Raw genomic sequence first — 20,520 nt, forward strand, 5'->3', positions numbered from 1 at the left:
TGGCTATATGCAAATCAGTCTGTCCCTGGCCCAGTGCATCATGGGAACAGGGCAGACTAAACTACCAAGCCAATTCTTTACCAGAAAGGAGACAAGCTACCGGGGACCGGTTTCTGGCATTTCAGCCTCTTCGGCCCGGCTTGCTTGAATCCTGATGGAGCAGTGAGAAAGGGACTCATGTCTGAGTATACCCTGCCACACCTATAGTGGCCAAAATCGATTTACAAAAGGGGGTGGTGATGAACAGAGTGTCTGAATTGAGCAGACCACTCACCACCCCTTGTTGTTGTTGTTGTTGTAAATATTTGAGACATGACAGCACTGCTGTGACCTCGACCATGAAAGCCCTTCAATGGTGGCCGGTGCTGGTCAGAATGCATACAGTTGAAGGCATTGTGTATTATACACACTGTGCTGTATGCATCCGTCTGGCCATGTCACCGAAATATTGAAACCCTGCATGCTGCCCGGATGCCTGGAGCCACTAGCCATTCAGCTGCCAAATCCAAATAGCGCGGAGAATTCAACCCAGGGCTTTGGCTTCCTTGGCAAAAGGAACTGCAGCCACGTGTCATTTCCATGAACTTCCGGACTGGATCAGGAAGGCCACAATGGCACTGGTAAAATGAGCACCAGTAACAAAAATTAAGAGCCTTCGCTGGCAAATTAAAGCATACATTAAGCACTGGTGCTATTGTCAACAGGGCAGAGGTTGAGCAAAGGAATGTAACTCTGTAGAAGTTTAAAAGCGTACACGGTTTACAACATCTGATGTATTAAGTGGAAGCACTTCAGTGTCTAAAACAAATACAGAGTTTTGAATTCTAAAGAGCCTTTTCATATTCTAACCTGGTATTTGTTGCATGATTTATTTCCCCCCTCTATAAAACAACAGCTAGAAAGCTTATGATGATGTTTCTGACCTGATTCATGCTACCAGCTGGAAGGCTGGTGTCTGAAGCAGGCATATTAAACCAATCAATGAGCCTCCCGGTGATCAATGCATGCCAACATTTGTTATACTGTTCACAGTCGGTTCCTTCTTTTGGTCCTCTGTTGTAAGGAACACGATGAGGCCCCCTCAGTGAGGGTTCTGTTAAAGACAATTGTTCTTTTCTTTTTTCACCCTATTTTCCTATTTGTGGCTTTTTGTTGTGGGATCATGTATTTATGATTTCAAAGTCGTTGTCACTCTTTTGTTGTTGTTCTGTATTTAATTAAGAGGTACATGAGTGACCTACTAACCCTGACTCTCTAGTTGTTTATTCCCATTGTGGGGGCGCCTGCGCCCCCCAGCAATTGGCTCAGTTGCGTTTCGCCACCCCGGCTGCCATTGCCAACCAGATCTCATTATACCTAGACCAGTCCGTGGCCCCTTTAATCATAAGTAATAGCCACCTGGGCTCTACAGGGACCGGCGATCCCACTACTGTTGCCATTGTAAGTGCTACTTTGGTCCAGAAGGGCACTATATTCGGGCATTCCTACAGAATATGGTAAAATGTACCTTCCCCCTGACATCCCCTCACACAAAGGGGGGATAGGCTCCTACCCCATGAAAACAGGTGGGTTCGCAGGTAGTACACCCGATGCAAGATTTTTAATTGCACGAGACGGAACCTAGTCCGTATTGAAATTTTGCGGGGGCTTTGCAAGGCATCATGCCAATCCTAGTCTTCCAGGCCCCAGACGTCCCCCTCCCATCTCTCCCGCAGGGACACCAATGGGTCAGGCATGTTCTTTATCAGCTTGTGGTAGAAAGTGGATGTGGTTTCTCTGGGATGGGGTCGAGGAGGAGCCTGTCTTCCATAGGAGACTATTACGGGATCGAAGTGTCTGCGTGTATGTGAGTACACGCAGGGCGTATGTAAGGCGCAGATAGTGATAGTGTTGGGAATCGTGTAGTTGGTACTCTTTTTCAAGATAGTCAAGGGGTCTAGGGGCATTCCCTTTCCATACATCGCCGAGGTAGTCAATCCCAATTCATTTCCATCCCTTGAAGCCTGTTGGTCTTGTCACCTTCGTTAGCTGATCTCTGAGCCAGAGTGGGGTCCTACCCGTCTGAGTGCCTGCCCACCCCAGAAATTTATTGGCCTCCCTCCAGCACTGTCAGGCTGCTTTCTTAATGTTTTCAAAAGCAAAACCATGAAGTTTTAAACATGTGATACAGCAAATTATTCAGAAAAGGCAACCCTCCTACACCCTCCCCCTCTCTGGATGACTAATCTACTACCTCTTTGTCTCCTTTGGCCGAAGCCTGGGCCACCCCCTCCCATTGAAATAAATACAGTTTTGTTAACTCCTTCCCGGGCCACTGTATTGTGCGCCCCAAAGGCATCCTTGTAGATGGCATTGTAATTCACCACTCCCTCTAAAATTATGTCAATGCTGCAGATTGTGCCTTCAGGTCGAGCAATAACTCGCCCTTCCGGCACATGCTCAGCAGGACATGTCCACAATTTGTCACGTTTATTGCTGCACATGTCCACAATTCATGGTGTTTATTGCCGATCAGCAAGTCGTCATTTGTTTCTACCTGCTCGGCGTTTTTTGCTCATCTTGCATCTCCCTCAGGGTGGTAGGGCGACGCTCTTTACGCTTATCAACACCATCCGCCCCTGCTCAGGAACATCAAACACCACCTCTAGAGTGTCCAGTTAGGTCCCACCCTCGAACGCGCTGGGGAATTTTGGAGACTACAGGATGCATAAGAAAGTGCTGTATAGTGCTATAAAAGAAGGAGGTGTTAAAATCAGAGACTGGTTCGAAATATAGGTTTCCTCCGATAGGTCATATGAAACCTCCAAGCGACGAAGGGAATCCCGGCAAATGCTACCTTTATTCCAAGCTTCCGGTGGACAAGCAAGGATTCTACAATCCGCTAGATTTAGAACTTTGTTTAAGGGAGAATTTAAGATGTTCAATGATATTCCGACTGCTCAAAACTACTTGCATGAAATTCGCACTATGAAATAATGATGGGTTTTACAAATTTGTTGTTTAAAGTATGAGATTTCTTCTTTCTAGAATTTCTGATTTTTTTTCCTAAATGTCTTACTTGCAAGCTGCTTGAAGGAAATAAATTATGTGTAGGGCTGGTATCTGTAGGCTAAAGGGGGGGCAGTCTGGGCCATTTAGGGTCCCTAGCAAGGTGCAAGCATTGCTTTGAAGCTAAAGAGGGCAGACATGACTGGGCTGCGAGGTGTGACAGGAAGGTTTTGGTTTCAGAGTTATGGCTGGGTGTAGGGTTGGATGTAGTAGCTGAAGGTGTGGTAGGAAAGGTGGTAGTGGATGGGCAAAGTTTTTTGTGATGGAGCCAGGGATGTGGGAGGGGGTGCTTTGATAGTTTCCAAATGAGGCGTGCATCTATGGGGTAAAAAAATTGTTTCTGTAGGGACGGCTAAGCCAAACTAATGAAGCGGCTAGTGTGGATTGCTGACGTTTTTAGTTTCAGAAAGTGAATATGTCTAGTGTGACACGTGGCTTGAACTGCATATTCTTTCAGTAAATGTAAATGGGGTAAATAACCCATAGAAGCGCCGGGCAATTAACTGGCGCATTGAGCAGAAGGCAACTATTGTCCTTCTTCAGGAGAAACAACTTTTTTTAATCCAAAATCCTTGGTTAATTGGTCTCCTTTTTAACTAATAGGACTTTCTTCTGCATCTGCCTTTGTTAGAGGTGTTCTCGTCAATAGGAAGTTTGAGGTTTGGGAATTGCAGGGTAGCATCTGACCGGTCTACATGATGGCCAGTGGTAGAAATTAAAATTAACCGAAAGAGGTATTCAGTAGTCTTTTCTATGGTTCAACCCCAAACGATCCTCAGCCACTCTATGATCTATCGCTTCAGCTATTAAACCATCCCAGGAATATAATAATTGGTGGGGATTTTAACTTTTCTCAAAAAACAGATGTAGTTATTAGTAGGTGGGCAGTTCCACACTGCAAACCTAAGGTTGCATGGGCAGAGGATTAAGGGTGAACATAGTTAGATCATTGGCAGGCAGCCAACTCGAAGTACACTTTCTTTCCTTCCTTTCATTGCTCTGCTTCTAGGATAGATTACTTTCTCATGTCTAAAGATACACTGATTATCACCTCTTTTTCAATCATCTCTAATTATTTATCAGCTCATGCTGCTATAAGCAAAGATATGTCCTTCTCTGACAAACTGGCTCTGCTAAAAAAAAACTTGTCTTTAAACAGCATTTTTAGAAGAAAGGTCTTTTATCAAACAAATTATGGCACAGGCTATTCTTTTTTTGAGGAAAACAAACACTTTTCTTCCACTGAAAATATCTGGAAAGCATTTAACTGCTTCGCAGCGGCGTACGTTCCACCGCGGTGCGGTGGAATTTGACACGTGCGTAGATCGGACGGACCCCGGCAGTCAAACACGCCCCGGCCAGCATGGAAGCAGCTAGATTGACCATGCGGGGGTTGGGTGGAGATTTTTGCTGATCAAGCCAATTTCAATAAGTTAAGGAACAGGAAATTTAGGGATTTGACCGAGGCTTTTCATCCAACAGAGTTGAAATTCTCGAGAAATATTTTAAGGAGTGAGAAATTGCGATGTGCAAATTGTAGCATTTTCTGCAAGACAACTCAAATAGGAAACCATAAGGGCAACAACTGTTTGAGGAAGGAAAATTAAGTAAAAAGGCTGTTGGTCTGGAGGGTCACAACACTGTAAGCTAAAAATGTCACATATCTGCAGAGTAAGGCCTCTCAAATTGAGGAACTATTTCAACAGCTCTTTTACAAAGCAGATCAACATCTAAGTATGAATGATATAATGGGTTGCTTGGACAGATATCGCCTTCCAAAGTTGACAAATGAGCATAACAGAATCTCACTCCCGTTATGATAATGGGTGCTGTCAAAGCTCTGCCTAGTGGGAAAACTACAGGAGTGGTAACAGATGCTACTTATGGAAGTAAAAGATTTTCTGTAGACCTTGTTTAACAATATTTTGAAGGGGAGCTCTGCTCCCTCCTCTTTTCGTAAAGGACTCCTGGTTTGTTTCCCTAAGAATCATAAAAATTCAGAAGACAAGCTCATTCTGCTCAATAATGCTGCTTAACATAGACTAAGATTTTTATGAAAATAAGTACTGCAAGGGTAGCAGAAGTTATGCCACTTTTAATAGGAAACAATCAGACCAGGTTTATTCCTGGGTGAATACTTTATTAGAATACACATTCTCTAACTGAAGTGATTGATTAATTTTATCAAAGCAGGACTCCTGCAGCAGCTTTTGAACTTGTGAGCTAGAAATATTTACTTCCGGTAATGGAATTTCCAACACAGCTCACAAGGAAGGTTAATTGTAGCAATATTCGAGGGGTCATATGCCACAATAACTCTAAAGGGATAAGGTGCTGAACCCCTTTCAGGTTACATGGGGTACAAGGAAGGGGTGCCCCCATCGCCATCTGTATTTGCTCAGGTCCTATCTTTCCCCAAGTAAAGAATCCAATAAAGATATTGTATTCTTGTGGCTTTTAAAACTAAACAGGAACAACTATTTCAATGGCTACAGATTCCAAATATCCATGCAGAAACCCTTATTAAAATGCGTACCTGAAGAACTGGCAGAAGCCACTATTAGACTGGAGAAGTGCAACCTGTGAAAAGTTGTGGATTGGTACATAAAATGAACTCTGATCCCTCTGTAAGTAGTTTTGCACTGTCTCCCCATACCTTAAGTTGGCATATCTACAAATTACATCTATGTTGAAAGCATACTAGTCACTGCATATTTAGCCAACCAGGGAATTATTTTGAGTACTATTTTAACCTACTGCGGGGCATAGAAAACAAAGACATGGGGTAAATTGGTTCCAATCTGAAAGGACCAATTTTAAGGACCCATTACACGCCATACTAGGTGAATAGATACAAGAAAATAAGACGAACTTAACCAAAGAACAGTGTTTGGAAGTTTCATTTCTTAGTTCTAATTTTCTACGTGGTCCCAATTTTTGACAGATGCAACTTTTCACTCGATGGGTGGTTGTTATTACATACATGGAATGTAAATCTACCAGAGCAATGCCCTAGGTGTTCCAAATTAGGCAGCTGGGTCCATTTTGTCTGGGAATGCAATAGGGTGAAATCATTTTGGGAGGGGGTTTTGTGATGCAAGTGGATCTCTCTTGGTAAGGTATACTCAGCAGACTTAAATGCAAGCTTATTGGGTTGTGTCAAGCATTTGGGAATTAGACCAGCTTCGGCACACGGCTGGTAGTTCATTGCAATGTTAGGGGCAAGATCAAAATTAACATATACTCTAAAGTGTATTTTTATTCAAAATGAAGAGGGAATGCATTTCATTAATGTTTGGAAGAAAGCCGATCTATTTATTAAAAACTGAAATGGAAGTGTAATGAATTAAAAAGAGTCCAGATATTCGTAACGGATCTGGGGAGCAGGGGAGAACTCTGCTGCACACTCATTAAAACACTGCACTTTCACTCTGGCAAATTACTTTATATGCATTTTACGTTATATTACTAGTATTTGTCGAGTGAATTAATTTAAAGCATTGTATTTTTTTTAATGCATTTTAAAATGAATTTAAAGCATAAAGTGCATCATTGTATGTTAAAAATATTTAGTTCTATATTGGCAAGAGACTGTAGCAGTTTTTGTATAAACATAAAGAACTGTGCACTTTTGAACTATGCCAATAGCACTTTAGACAATACTTTTAGGAATCGAATGTTGGAATAAGCTCCTTGACACCAATTCCTGTTTGTGATGTAGTAAGTTTTATGATGCAGGAAATCATTATATATATATAACCACGCCGAACCGCCACCATTTCCTGCAAGGCACAAGCTGTGTTAACCAATGTGACTTCACATACAGCGGATCACTGAACGGGCGCAAGCTGTTAATTGGTGACTTCACGAACAGCATCTTCCAGTACTTACTTTGAGGTTGTGTGCCCAAGTGCGTTGTGGGAATTGTTGGCTGGATGGTAGGACACAGGAATGCTGCTTTTTTATTTTCACGAAGACATCGGGGAATGGGAAGTGAAGCTGCAGGCACGGCCCACTGGGGGCAGTACGTACGTGCAAGTACCTGCAGCATGTGAATTTGGAGCACCGAGACTGGGAGCACCGAGTTCATGGGAACTCCCCTACCTTCGCAGTGCCTGCGCCAATCGTAACGGGGCATTGCGCTTTTAAAAGTGGACAGCAGGAAATCGTGAGGAAATAGGCATTTGATAAAGGCACTCCAGCCGAAACCGGTCATGCCGCCCCTTAGCTGCTGGTAATAAAAGAACGTGTTCCTGTGAACCTGAGTGGACCTGCTTCTTTCTGCACAGAAAGGATCGTGTATTGTGTATATATATATATATATATATATATATATATATATATATATATATATATATTTTAACAGGTTCTGTTTCTGCCTCCATGCTCGCTCACTTCCAGCGCCCTGCCCTCCCAAGCAGCACAGACACGGACCTTGGATTCAGTGCTATTCTTTATTTAAAAAGTTACGTGCTAGTCGCCATAACGTTTTGGCTCAACCCGGAGCCTTGTTCACATGACAACGTGAAAGTGCAAGTTACACCCTTTTGTACGTCACTATTCCCCTTGCACGTGATGCTGGAGAACACATAGACATAGAAAGCAGACATCATGGCACCGGCAATACATCGATAAATATTAAAACATTACATTATTGACGTAGGCGTTTGAGATCAATTTTCATAATAGTGCAAAACATAATCACATTTAATATCCTTGCATTATAAATTAAGCATTTCATGTGTAAATTTTACATGTCTTGGTATTAATCAGAAATTCCCACGAGCCCGTGGAAAATCTAGATTCTAAGAGGTGGCTAACTGTGTATGGAAGATCAGTCACATTTATGAGCAAAAAACGCCAAAGCATATATTACCGGCATGGATTGCATTGATTACAGATAAATAAAATGTCCAGTGCTGACTATATAAATAATTTTTATAGAATTCATAGGTATGTGTCTGCTCAGTTGCAAAATACCGGGATGAATCACCAAAGATCATGATTTCTGCATGTAGTATCAAATACCCACTGCAGATCCCTGCAGCTGAACTTATAAAAGGGAGTGCAAAAAGTGCAATAAAGTGCTAAGTGATTAAATAGTGCAAAAAACATTATAAATGTTTAAAATAGATCAGGTAAACAGCAGGAATCAATATATATTAACACAGCGTGGACGGACTGAGCCCAGTCTAGTCCAAAAACGTAATCACTGTTTCTCAGTAATCATATATAATTACCAGATATAAACATTTTTTAAGCAACAGAGTTCATTATAATAATGGGGTCAACTAGGAAAAAGTAGAATATATCAAATTCAAGTATGATGTTGATAAAATGTAAACATGTCACAGTTCCAGAGGTATCAAGATATAATGGGTCACATCAAAATAAATCTAAAAAATGCATATCCTTTTATTTCACAATTATAAAAGCTCGACATCGTTACTTAAAACCTCCTAAGATAAAAAATAGTACATAAGATAATTAAAACCATAACTTCCAAATGATAAAACCATCTAAAAATCATGGAAAAACCAACTTTATATATGTACAGGAATTCACAGTAACTATCAGTTGTCCAACTGGAATTATAATGTAAATACGAGCATTTAATCAAATATTTATCCCAACACAGTGTACAAATCTTCGGTGACATTGAGACCTCCCGGGGCCTTCGAATCTAAGCGGAGTATATATTTTGTTTCTAATCTGCGGAGCGCAACCTCCCTGTTGCCTCCTCTCCTGCTTGCTGGAACAGCGTCAAAACAAAGAATGTTAAGTCCTTGTTATTGCTCTGATGCACCTCTTTAAAATGGCGCGCCACCGGGTAGGTCTTGTCCTGATTGGAAATTGCCCTCAGGTGCTGTAAGATGCGTTTGTGCACTTCCAACTTCGTACTACCCACATACCTGAGAGCGCAAGGACACTGGAGTACATAGATAGCATACTCTGATTTGCATGTTAGGACCTTGTCAATTTTGTGCTTTCTATCACTGAAACTGTCTTTGTATGTTTTAGTGTTGACCCCATGTGTGCAGTATTTACTAACTTTGCATTTGAAGAAACCACCATTGTTTTGTAACCAGGATAGATATATATATATATATATATATATATATAAAAATATATATAAAATTCACTGAACCCAGGGCGGCGAGGTCTTGACACATGTGCGCACAAGTCGTTCTTGGATAATATTGTTCTCAATTCAAATAGCAACGCTCAACTCCCCTTGGCCCACCGCTCACATGTCACAATGAAACAATACCAATAGGAAAGGAGCATATCAGAAGGGGATACGCTCCTTTCCTATTGGTATTATACTTTTTTTTTTTTTAAAGGTCCTGTTGCTAACCTCCCCTTGCGCACATCAGAAGGCAGAGCGCAGCTTGCGGTGCTACCTTTTGGAGGGGGGGGGGGGCGCTAGGCTTGGCTGAAGGATGTGTGCTGTGTGGGATTGGCTGCCTCCAGGTGGGCTGGTTGCACCATGTTGATTCCTCCGGGTGGCTTGGCTTTACGCATGGTAACAACATATTACTTTACATTAAAAAGGAATGTTAATTCACTGGAAAAAAATAATGGTTAAGGTAACCTTATAGTTAGCTGAGATCTTCAGTGTCAACGTAATGTTTTATAACATACAAAAACACTGAAATTCACCAGTTATTATTCACCAGTTATTAGATCTGATAACTATAACTCATGCCCTAAGGTAACTATAACTTGCACCCTGCCCATGCACTGCTAATTACCCCGCATATTACATCACTCATGACATCTCCTCTGACATCAATAATAATAATATCACTGCAACATTTCCAATAAAAAATGTTATGAGTAATCGGTGCTTGGCGGGGGTACGTTTGAAAAATCACCTTGTCACCTAACTATAACATTACTTTATCCATTTATTTTTCAGTGAATACATATAAAACACACAAATTGCACTTTTCATAAGTAGGGGGGGGGGGTCTACAGTAGTTAAACCTTGAGCGGGTTAAACTCGATATTTGTTTTTGTTGGAAGTACAACTTGTTTGATGTGGTTCTGCCAGAACTGCTAAAATATTTTTAAATAGGAGTTTTTTGTCGGTCTTAAAGTGTGAACGTGTTGGTTGTGTAAAGGGCATCATGTTGTGGCCAAGCGCTAATCTATCAGTGTGTTGGTTAGATGTGTTGGGTATTTTAAGTTAAAGTGTTCTACTCCTGTACTCATCACTTGGCACATCCAGAAGAAAATGTAGAATTGGAGTGTTGCTTGAATTCTGCGGGGACAGTTGCTTATGTTGTATTGTATTGTAAAGGCTCTTCTTGTAGCGATCGCTACCATCGACACAGTCAAATGTAAAAGATTCTGTACTGACCGTCCCTTACGGAAATACTACAAGTCCCAGAAGGCCAGCCGGCGTTGGGGGTTGAATCAATGGGAGGACCTTATATAAACTCCACCTCCGGAACACAACGGGGCTTGTCAATCTTGTTCCGTATTCTCTCGTAGCAGTTGTGGGTGTTCTCTCTTTGAGTGGATTTCCTGTGTACTACGCTGATGAAAAGCCTGCGTGGTCAGAGATGCTGTTCTGAACGACGCCGACGAAGAGCCAGCGTGGTCATTCCTCTGATCTGCACGACGCCGACGAAGAGCCAGCGAGGTCAGTCGACGTTGGAGCAATCAACGCCGACTAAGAGCCAGCGTGGTCAGGATTCCAGGAGAGTTCTTGTTGCAAGCCGTATTCTGTCGTGCAAGTATACCTGAGGAGTGCAGGCTCGCCTCCTGTTCTTTCGTTTATTGCTATTGTTTGGAATGGTCCTAGGGCGTATGCCATTATTGTTTATATACTGGGAATTCCCGTGTTCTCTGTCAGGGTTTTACTGACTCTACCTGCTACTTGGGCTACACCGTTCCACAAGGTGTATTGTGGTTCTTACAAAGCGTGGCTTCTAACGCTTAGTACTATTAGCCCTCCTTATCTACCTTTGTCACCTACAAACTGTTGTAGGTCGAGAAGTGAAGCTAACTTCTCCGTACTTCTGGCAATCTTTTCGCTAGTGCGCAGTGCGTATTCTTGGATTCATTCTCGGATACATGGGGTGGAGAAACTGGTGAGTGTGGCATCCAAGGGGGGGATTCAAAGTTCACACAGTTACCTTTGTGGCATTAATCTCTTGCTCTCTGTCCCCTCCTCTACCTGCAGTGTCCCCGTACCAGTAACCTCGTGGTGTAACGACCAGACGATACCAGAAGTACCATTCCCCCGATGCCAATCCACCTCCCGGCCCCTTCCCGTACAGGCTCGAATAGTGGGTATATTCCATTGTTGGGGTTTGTGCGGTGCGGAGTTGGGAGGACTATCGTCTATCGTCTCTGCTGGCCATCAGAGTAAGGTTAGTGGCGCTTGCGTATTCTTGCGCTGCTCTCAATCCCGACAGATTGACAAGCCCAAGAGTACAGCCCAGCCTAGACGATGGATACTAATACTATTCTCACTTCCTTGTTGGAGAGCTTTACAGAACTTCAACAAGAGGTCCAAACCTCCCGTGCAGAGAACCAGGCTTTATATAAAGAGGTCTCTGATTTACGCAAAGACATGTCCGACCTTGCACACAAAGAGCCTGTGATGAAACCATTGATCAGGCCGGCTACCTTGCAGCCGCCTTCTTCCTTCCAAACAGGGGGTTCGTTTGCAGCCCCATCCACTTCTACCGAGACCACTCCCACGGTCCATATAATCCAAAATCATGGAATACCTCTAGCTCCCCCCGAAAGGTTTTATGGAGACCCGCGAAAATTTGAGACATTTTTGAATCAATGCCGTCTACATTTCCTATGTAAGCCTATGGTTTTTCAGGATGAGGCTTCCAAAATAGCCTTCATGATGTCCTACATGGGAGGGAATGCGTCCAGTTGGACTATTCCTTTGCTGGAAAGGAATGACCCTGTTTTGCATAATTTTTCCGATTTTTGCCTAGAACTCCGTAAATTGTTTGACAGAAAGTCCCACATGTTTTCCCTAGATCATGAATTAATGACCTTAAGACAAGGGTCCCAGGATCTGTTATCCTACATAACCACATTTAATCGCCTTATCGTGGAAACGGCTTGGCCGGCTCAGAAGCGGATCTCCTTGTTTTATCAAGGGCTCCGGGGAGAACTGAAGGACGTATTAGCACAGGTGGCGCAATTGCCTTCTACCTGTGAGGAATTAATAGATTTGACCGTCCAACTAGATCACCGGTTGCTGGAACGAAAAGGGGATAGAAACAGGGGGGATAATAGATACTCTTACCCCCTGGTCAAACCTCGGCAGGGGGGTGAAGAAAAAGTAAAGACACCAGAAGGACCGGAACCCATGCAAATTGGGGGAATACGTGGTCCTCTCACCAGGGAAGAAAGGGACAGGCGACGGAGGCTCAAACTTTGCCTATATTGTGGCAAAGGAGGGGACTTCATTAATGACTGTAGAGCCAGGAATTACGTTCCAGGGAAAAATCCCCTTCCTCGAGGGCAGGCTGCTCTTAGTTCCAGTGAGCCGGCGGAAAACTGAAGGTCTCGGATCAGATAGAGACCTCTGATTTGAGACGACCTCTTGATACGGTCTCCCCTTATGTCGCAAATACCCTACACCCTGCAGTCCCCCATATGAACGTGAGTGTTTCTTTATGGATAGCTAATCAGGACCCTTTAAGGCTCGATGCCTTGTTAGACTCAGGGGCAACAGGGAATTATATCGATCAGAGCTATGCCTTCCGCATGGGTATCCCCTGTGAAAAGAAACCTATACCTGAAACCGTTAAAACAGTGGATGGTACTGTACTGACTTCAGGCCCTGTCACGTACCATACGCTTGCCTTGTTAATGAGATTCGGAGAAGATCATTGTGAGTACATACAGTTCGGCCTTATTGATGCCCCACAGTTCCGTCTCATTCTAGGTATGCCCTGGTTGAACGCTGCATAATCCTTTGGTAAGCTGGGCGTCCCGTACAGTATGTATGACGTCCGAGTATTGTAAGGAACATTGTCGTGAAGGGATAAACCATGACTTCCCACCTGATCCCTCACCCGCTACTTTCTTAGCAAGTGCATGTTCAGTTGATTCCTTTTGCTGTGCCACAGCATTACCCAATGAGTACAGTGATTTTCACGCCTTGTTCGACAAGCAAAAAGCTACCCAATTGCCTCCTCATCGCACCTACGATTGTAGGATCGACCTCATTCCGGGTGCGGATATCCCTTGCAGCAGGGTGTATGCCCTGACCGAAAAGGAGACGCTATATCTAAAAACCTATATCGAGGACAATCTGGCTTCTGGGTTCATTAGACACTCCACCTCCCCTGCCTCGTCACCCATGTTCTTTATACCCAAGAAGGATTGTGAGGAGTTGCGACCTTGTATTGACTATCGAGCCATCAACAAGGTGACAATCAAGAACCGTTATCCTCTGCCCCTAATTCCAGTGTTGATGGATCAGTTGAAGGGAGCTTGCTATTCCACCAAACTCGATCTCCGCGGGGCCTACCATCTTGTACGCGTAATGAAGGGGGACGAGTGGAAGACTGCGTTTAGAACTAAGTTTGGTCTCTATGAATATCGAGTGATGCCTTTTGGCCTATGCAACGCCCCAGCCGCCTTCCAGTTCTTTATGGACGAGGTGTTAAGGGGGTGTTTGGAGTCATTTTGTGTGGTTTACATTGATGATATATTTATCTATTCTGCATCTCTGTTAGACCACATCACCCATGTAAGAACTGTGTTGGAACGGCTACAACAAAACTCACTGTATGCCAAGCTGGAAAAATGCCTTTTTCATGTTCAGCAAGTTGCCTTCTTAGGTTATGTTATCGATGCTCAAGGGTTTCGAATGGACATGAGTAAGATTAACGCCACCCTACCACAGGTCAGCTTCACCCTGTGGCATATTACTCTAAGAAGCTCACACCGTGTGAAGTTAATTATACCATCACTGACAAAGAGCTCTTAGCCATCTAAAGAGCGTGTGAAGAATGGAGACACTACCTCCTAGGGGCGTTACATACTGTCGAAATCATTACAGATAATCGTAATCTGTTGTTCTTAAAAACAGCAAAGGCTTTGACTCCTCGTCAACTGAGGTGGACCCTCTTCTTCTCAGACTTTGATTTTGTAATCAAATATAGACCGGGGACCCGTAACGGAAAAGCAGATGCGCTCTCCAGGTTGTAAGATGAAGAAGCAGTAGTTCCTACGGAACCCCCTTTCATTCTTAAGGGGACCGAATATTCGGAAATGTCTATTGCCTTAATCACCTCTGAAGATTTTCTAGACGACGTTAGAGTCGCTCTAACTGACCAGGATATAGCTGCTTGGGTGCAAGAAGAGCCTGACAATCGATGCGAAAAGGATCAGTTAGCCTATCATTTCCATGCCTTGTATGTACCCTCAACTGCGTTGCAACGCAAAGTCTTGGAATGGGCACATGATTCTGCTTTAGGGGGACACATGGGCATTCACAAAACCACCGCTAACGTGGAACGATCCTTTTGGTGGCCTGGTGTCAGAGGTGATACTAAGGAATATGTAAAGAACTGTGCAATCTGTGCACAGTGAAAAGCCAGTCATATCAAACCACCAGGACTGTTGCAGCCATTACTGATTCCACCCAAGCCATGGCATACCCTGTCCATGGACTTTATTGTGGAAATGCCCCCTTGTGAGAAACAAACGGTCGTTCTGGTGGTAGTTGACCATCTTACAAAAATGGGACATTTTATCTCTTTACCTGGTCTGCCTTCCTCCAGTGAATTAGCCAAAGTCTTCCTGCAACACATAGTCCGACCACACGGATTGCCGAGTGTGTTAATCACGGATCGGGGAACACAATTCACCTCTCATTTTTGGAAGGCTCTATGTACCATTCTGCAGATAGATGCTTGTCTCTCTTCCAGCTACCACCCACTAACGGATGGTAAAACGGAACGTCTAAATCAGACGCTTGAACAATACCTGCGATGTTTTACGTTGCAGAACGCCACTGATTGGACCATCCTTTTGTGGTTGGCGGAATTCGCCTACAATAACGCTGTACATTCCACCTTGGGTTGTTCTCCATTCTTTTGCCTTTATGGATTCCATCCGAACATGCTTCCCTTTGATTGGCCGGCTGAATCCTTGGATCCTGCCATCCATGAACATCATGCTCATCTTCGGGCGATTCTGATCGAGGCTCGGAACAATTTGGAAAAAGCCCAAACAGCCCAGAAGCATTTTGCAGATAAGAGACGAACCCCTGAACCCGAGTATAAGGTGGGTGACAAAGTTTGGCTTTCTACGCGCAACCTGCATATTAAGGGACTTATGAAATTGAAGCCTAAATATGTCGGTCCCTATGGCATTTGTGAGGTAATAAATGCGGTAGCCATGAAACTCTTGTTGCCAGTATCGTGGACGATTCATCCTGTGTTTCATGTGTCGCTCCTACGTCCTTGTCTTCCGAGCGTGCGGTTGTCTGAACGTCCTCGTCCTGTGGAAATCGAAGGACACGAGGAGCTATCCATCCTGGACTCTCGCATGGTCCGTGGCAGGATTCAATACCTGGTTGATTGGAAAGGATTTGGCCCCGAAGACAGAACCTGGGAGCCTGTGGACCATCTACATTGTCCCGAATTGGTTGAACAATTCCATGAGCGGTATCCCGGGAAGCCAGGACGTCCGCCGGGACGGCGGTCCACGAGAGGGGGTTCTGTAGCGATCGCTACCATCGACACAGTCAAATAAAAAAAGATTCCGTACTGACCGTCCCTTACGGAAATACTACAAGTCCCAGAAGGCCATCCGGCGTTGGGGGTTGAATCAATGGGAGGACCTTATATAAACTCCACCTCCGGAACACAACGGGGCTTGTCAATCTTGTTCTGTATTCTCTCGTAGCAGTTGTGGGTGTTCTCTCTTTGAGTGGATTTCCTGTGTACTACGCTGATGAAAAGCCTGCGTGGTCAGAGATCCTGTTCTGCACGACGCCGACGAAGAGCCAGCGTGGTCATTCCTCTGATCTGCACGACGCCGACGAAGAGCCAGCGAGGTCAGGATTCCAGGAGAGTTCTTGTTGCAAGTCGTATTCTGTCGTGCAAGTATACTTGAGGAGTGCAGGCTCGCCTCCTGTTCTTTCGTTTATTGCTATTGTTTGGAATGGTCCTAGGGCGTATGCCATTATTGTTTATATACTGGGAATTCCCGTGTTCTCTGTCAGGGTTTTACTGACTCTACCTGCTACTTGGGCTACACCGTTCCACAAGGTGTATTGTGGTTCTTACAAAGCGTGGCTTCTAACGCTTAGTACTATTATCCCTCCTTATCTACCTTTGTCACCTACAAACTGTTGTAGGTCGAGAAGTGAAGCTAACTTCTCCGTACTTCTGGCAATCTTTTCGCTAGTGCGCAGTGCGTATTCTTGGATTCATTCTCGGATACATGGGGTGGAGAAACTGGTGAGTGTGGCATCCAAGGGGGGGGGATTCAAAGTTCACACAGTTACCTTTGTGGCATTAATCTCTTGCTCTCTGTCCCCTCCTCTACCTGCAGTGTCCCCGTACCAGTAACCTTGTGGTGTAACGACCAGACGATACCAGAAGTACCATTCCCCCGATGCCAATCCACCTCCCGGCCCCTTCCCGTACAGGCTCGAATAGTGGGTATATTCCATTGTTGGGGTTTGTGCGGTGCGGAGTTGGGAGGACTATCGTCTATCGTCTCTGCTGGCCATCAGAGTAAGGTTAGTGGCGCTTGTGTATTCTTTCGCTGCTCTCAATCCCGACACTTCTATAGCGCATGGCTACTCGGGAGCATCCCAGCGCTTAGGACTAACCAAAGGGAGGTAGATTGCAGAAGATACGGAAGCCCAACTCATCTAGACCTTGGGGAACATGACAGTTTTTAACTTCTTTCGAAATGCAAGTAGGTTAGGCTCTTGACGAAGAAATGGAGGAAGAGCATTCCATAACCTAGCTGCATTTTGCGAAAAAAGACGGCCCCCTGTGCGGGCCCTATTAATCCTGGGAATTACTAAAAGGTTTTGCTGGTTCGAGCGAAGGTTCCTAGATGGTTTGTATGGCCTGATCATGTCATTTAGGATGAAGGGGCCCCTCCCATAGAGTCTTTTGTGGACCAAACAAAGAGTTTTGAAGTGAACCCGCTCCCTTATTGGAAGCCAATGCAAGGTGCGCAGCGCGGGTGCAGCTGATGTACGATGGCTGGTACCCATAAGTAACCTCGCTGCGGCATTTTGGCCAACCTGGAGTTGCCGAGTGACTGAAACAGGGGCTCCTAGATAAAGCGCATTTCCATAGTCCAGCCTAGATAGAATAAGGGACTGGACTATGGTTTTCTTAGCTGTTTCGGGTAGCTGAGGAAGGATTTTGCGGATTGTCTTCAGCAAACCAAAGCAAGTGGCCACTGTTTTTCTTGCCTGGGTTTTAAATGACAACTCCATATCCAACCAAAAACGAGGCTTTTTATCTCGGTCTTTGGAATGGGCCCAGGTCCCATACAGGAAGGCCAATGTATCAAGTTGTTAAATGTGGCTTTTTTTCCTAGTAACATCAGCTCAGTTTTCCCTCCGTTTAACTTCAGGTGGGACGAGTCCATTTCGCAACCGCCTCCAGGCAGTTGCAAAGATTGGTCGGAAGGGGCTCCACCTGGTTTAGGGAGACAACTAGCTGAGTGTCATCAGCATAGCTTACTAACTGGACTCTAAAGGGGGCCACTACCTCTGCCAGGGGCGCCATGTACACATTGAACAGTGTGGGGCTAAGGGAGGAGCCCTGTGGCACCCCACACTGTAATGGTACTGGACGGGAGCGGCTGTTCTCCGAAAAGACCTTAAAAACTCTATCACTAAGAAAAGATTCGAGCCTCATAAGGGCCTTGCCCGTGACCCCAATCCTTCCAAGGCGAGATAAAAGGACACGGTGGTTTGACCGTGTCGAAGGCGGCGCTGAGGTCCAGGAGGATAATGGCCGCGCTGCCACGCGCGTCCAGAATCCTCAACCACCCTCAACAGTGCTGTCTCGGTTCCCTGTCCTTTCCGGAATCCTGTTTGAGTTGGATGGAGCAAATCATGGGTCTCTAAGAAAGATGCCAGCTGTTTATTCACCCATTTTTCTGTAAGCTTACTGATGCTAGGAAGATGGGGCGGTAGTTGGAAAAGTCGTCAGGGTCGAGGTTTTTTTTTTAGTAGGGCCCTGACCATGGCCAACTTCCAGTCTTGCGGTACCATGCCTCACTCAAGCGAGGTGTTAACTAAATTGGTGATATGCATGCTGATATGGGGTAGAGCCAGGTTTAAGATGGTAATAGGGGCAGGATCAAGCGGAGAACCGCTCTTTATGGAATTAATAAGGGGGGGTAAAAGTTCTGCACTAAGGGGGGGTGAAAAAAGGTGAGGTGGGGCAAAATGGAATCAGCATCACCTACCGAAGAGGGAGTTAGTTCAGTCATGGGTAGGGGGGGGGGGGAGGGAAAGAAGGATCTTTTGGATTTTTGTGGCAAAAAAACTTGCTAGTTTATCGCAACGAACACCAGATTCCTCAGAGGATGATGATGATGACGGCGGGTCCGGGGCTTTTAACAGAGATTTAGCTATCTTGAACATCTCTCTTGGGGCGTTAGCAGATTCCTCCATTTTTTCTGCATAAAAGGTAGATTTAGCCATGTTAATGGCAGATTTATATTTCTTTATAGTGGATCTGTATTTATTTTTCTTCTCCTCATCGAAATGTTCCGTATGTTGCCTTGTCCCCGACGGTAATGTTTGCCAGCCTATAAATAAAATAGAAACTTAACTTTATTCAACTGAAAGCTATTTCTTTTTCCACTATCAATCATAAAAAAAGGGTAGTGAAGTACAGTAAACAATGAACGAACGAACCACGATCTGCCAATAGGTTGTCTAACTCTTTTTCACCTATTATTATTAAAATTAGGTTGTGGGGAACAATTGTCAGAGAACGAGTTTACTTGAAGCAAAATAAGGGCTATCATATTTATTTTGCTACCATGGAAAATCCTTCTCCCACACATCTGAATTTGTTATCTATTGTGTTACGCTGTATCCGATTTCAAAGTACCAACATGTTTCAAAAATACCTACCCAAGTTTTAGTGAAAATATAGTGACCTTTCGCATGACAAGTCGAAAAAGCCGTTGAAATTAGCGGCAGGGCGAAAATCGCTTCACGGCAGGAAGAGTCTGCACGCTGAAGCAAAGAAGCATCGTTTACAAAAGTTATAGTAACCTACAACCGGGTTTCCACAAGCCAAGCCTCATTTAGGACAGTCAGGTAGGTGTTTACCAGAGGCGTATCGCACAATTGCTAACTTGACAGTTGATCCCTCTACCTCCCACACTTGAAACCACAAATTCTAAAATAACGATCGCCATACAAACGTATTGACTCTCCGATACTGTCAAGCCAAGTACTGTAAATCCTTCACCCTTCTCACCTTTCAGTGTGCTCACCAGCGGCTCCTTCCCCGACATGGTGCCACACGTGCACCTGCTGCTCCGGACAGCGAGAAACCCCAAGACACCGACTTACCCAGAGCACGTCCCCTCTCTTCTCTGCCCCGCCCCGAACACAACAAAACACCCCCCACCTACACCTTCTGTCAACGCCCCCCACACCTCCAGCAGCCACACCCTCTAAAGACTGTTCCTCCTATTGCTCAACTCACGTGCCATTTGTGCCGCTCCCTTTCATGGTCATTACGTGACTATAAACACAAAAAAGGGACACGTTTTCAGATTCCATGCTCCTCCACTACACCACATCGGCGGTGACAGTGTTTTCCTTTCTCTCTTTCCATGCACATCAATATCGAACACACCTCCTTAAACACCCATTCAACAAATAGTGTTTGTCTAACCGCCCAGAGCTATTCTAATAAGATTGTACTTGTATTTATATAACGCTTACTACTCATGAGGAGGCGTTTACCGATTGTGACAGTTGTTAATCGAGAGGCTGCATTTTAAATATTTAATGAGATTAAGACGGCTTCTGCAGAGATTTTTGTGTACTAGGCAATTTCCCAGAGGTAATAATAATGGTAAAATAAAGTGTGGTTAATGCGCTTGCTGTCAAGATCTCGTTCACCGTTTTGACTCCTAAAGTAACATTGAGCATTAATGTGCCTACTGTGAAGCACTCCGTGTAATGTACAGATGACAGATTTGTCTTTTATATAGATAGCTCTGTGGGTTGCTGATTTTGTCACATAACTTTTGGTTACTTGCAGGTCATCAGCTAGAATGCTGTGAATATAGCAGTAAGCTATGTATGAACCACCACCAAGGAGCTGCATGCAAACTTCAAAGCGTGGGTTTAGAACTTTATTGTTCTTTTCTAAATCTTTCATCATGCTAAGGTTGCTAAAAGGCTTCCTTTGGGAAGCAATAAAGACGCATTAGTGTAGACAACAGGAACCACTGCTTTAAATG

The 20,520-nt window shown here is 44.4% G+C and overlaps 1 protein-coding gene across 2 annotated transcripts in view; it reads right to left on the bottom strand.

The window, feature by feature from the left end:
* Positions 1-19,747, bottom strand: part of LOC147702103 (uncharacterized) — a 574,906-nt gene extending 555,159 nt beyond the window's left edge. For both annotated transcript variants that reach the window (XR_015297502.1, XM_086930735.1), the window contains exon 1: positions 19,524-19,747. Coding sequence is in view for 1 of the 2 variants with exons in the window: in XM_086930735.1 (XP_086786861.1) it covers positions 19,524-19,560 (37 nt within the window). In the remaining variant the exon portion in view is untranslated. The remainder of the gene's footprint in view (positions 1-19,523) is intronic.
* Positions 19,748-20,520: the final 773 nt, after the last annotated feature.

The sequence above is a fragment of the Lissotriton vulgaris genome, chromosome 7, assembly GCF_964263255.1.
Source record: "Lissotriton vulgaris chromosome 7, aLisVul1.2, whole genome shotgun sequence".
NCBI classification, from domain to species: Eukaryota; Metazoa; Chordata; class Amphibia; order Caudata; family Salamandridae; genus Lissotriton; species Lissotriton vulgaris.